Here is a 1,816-nt window from a genome sequence, read left to right on the forward strand (position 1 = left end):
TAGCTTCTGTTCTGCTCCCTTCACCTTTGTTGCTCATTTTAGCTTCTATTCTGCTCCCTTCATCTGCTTTGTTGATCATTTTAGCTTGTGTTCTGCACCCTTCAGCCTCTTTGTTGCTCATTTTAGCTTCTGTTCTGCTCACTTCACCTGCTTTGTTGCTCATTTTAGCTTCTATTCTGCTCCCTTCAGCTGCTTTGTTGCTCATTTTAACTTCTGTTCTGCTCCCTTCGGCTGCTTTGTTGCTCATTTTAGCTTCTATTCTGCTCCCTTCAGCTGCTTTGTTGCTCATTTTAGCTTGTGTTCTGCTCCTTTCAGCTGCTTTGTTGCTCATTTTACCTTCTATTCTGCTCCCTTCATCTGCCTTTTTGCTCATTTTAGCTTGTGTTCTGGAAACTTCAGCCTCTTTGTTGCTCATTTTAACTTCTGTTGTGCTCCCTTCAGCCTTTTTGTTGCTCATTTTAGCTTCTGTTCTGCTCCTGTCTGCTGCTTTGTTGCTCATTTTATCTTCTGTTCTGCTCCCTTCAGCCTCTTTGTTGCTCATTTTAGCTTGTGTTCTGCTTGTCTTAACTTTAACAACTTAGCAAATTTCAGCAAAATTACTCGGTTCTCAATGTTCCCACTTAATTTTCCCAGAACATAATTTTTTTCCTCCTAAATACTACTAATACCAGAAGCAAAACATTTGTGGATACTTTTTTTCCCTAAATACCTATAATAATACCAGATGCAAAACATTTGTTGATGGATCATAAACGAGCACACAAACATGTGTACAGATGTTCAGGTGTGTGCTGAGCCTCAGTTTGACTGCTCGGTTGTTACTCTGTAGGGTGGAGGCAGCGTTGGAGCACTGGCATGTGACCGGTCTGCAGCAGCGTGGGACGGTCCCCTCTCTCATCGCCTCGGTGGGAGAGACCTCTTCGTCTCTTCTCAATGTTGTGTTCGAACTGAACCCAGAGGAAAGCAGCTATGACCAGATGCTCAGAATCCACTCTCAGCCTGTGGAGATCATCTATGATGCGGTAAAATATCTCAGATCAGGCTCATTTTCGGTCTGTCCTCGGCGCTGCTCCGGGTTTTAAGGACAACTAATTGGGTCCATCTGGTCCTGATGTTCTTCTGTACTGCAGGTGACAGTCAACAGTATGGTGGACTTCTTTAAGATGGGGAAAGGTGTAGATCTGGAGGTCCTGACCTCTGCCACGCTGTCTAAACTGGAGGAAATTAAAGAGAAAACTGCAGCAAGTGAGTTAAGTTCAGTGTCGGGCAGCAGCCCCTCATGAAGCTAAATTTCAGAAAGTGTTCAAGGAGATCAGATTTGTTGGCCTCCCCTTCAGAGATGGGTTTATGTCCAGCTGGAGTTTCAGGAGGCCGACAAACTGGATGTCGAACTAGTTTAGTCTTTTTGAATGTTGAAAGTGTTGGATCCACATCAGGCCTCTGACTGGTTTTATTTACTGCAGGTTTGTCTCACATCATTGAGACCAGGAAAGTCTTGGACCTGAAGATTGACCTGAAACCATCATACCTGATCATTCCAAAGTCTGGCTTCTACAGCGACAAGCCGGATCTTATAATCGTGGACTTTGGCAGCTTCCAGGTCTTCTTCTTTTATTTACTATAATTTTTTAGTCTATTATCTGCACTGCTTGTTTGTTTTGTCTTAATTTAAAACATTCTTAATTTGTTTCAGAAGGTTTGTCCATAATGCCCAAATCAAAAAGTGTACATTCACAGGCAGGAGTATATATTCACAGGCAGGAGTATGTATTCACAGGCAGGAGTATGTATTCACAGGCAGGATTATGTGTTCATA

General features: G+C 43.0%; 1 protein-coding gene across 1 annotated transcript in view; it reads left to right on the plus strand.

The window, feature by feature from the left end:
• The window catches only part of vps13c (vacuolar protein sorting 13 homolog C), a 289,282-nt gene that overhangs the window by 90,334 nt on the left and 197,132 nt on the right, over positions 1–1,816 (plus strand). The window contains exons 20-22 of the mRNA XM_037694953.1: positions 830–1,022; positions 1,131–1,245; positions 1,464–1,600. Coding sequence (XP_037550881.1) covers positions 830–1,022; positions 1,131–1,245; positions 1,464–1,600 — 445 coding nt within the window. The remainder of the gene's footprint in view (positions 1–829; positions 1,023–1,130; positions 1,246–1,463; positions 1,601–1,816) is intronic.

This window comes from Nematolebias whitei, chromosome 2 (assembly GCF_014905685.2).
Source record: "Nematolebias whitei isolate Nwh7 chromosome 2, NemWhi1, whole genome shotgun sequence".
In the NCBI taxonomy this organism is placed as follows: domain Eukaryota; kingdom Metazoa; phylum Chordata; class Actinopteri; order Cyprinodontiformes; family Rivulidae; genus Nematolebias; species Nematolebias whitei.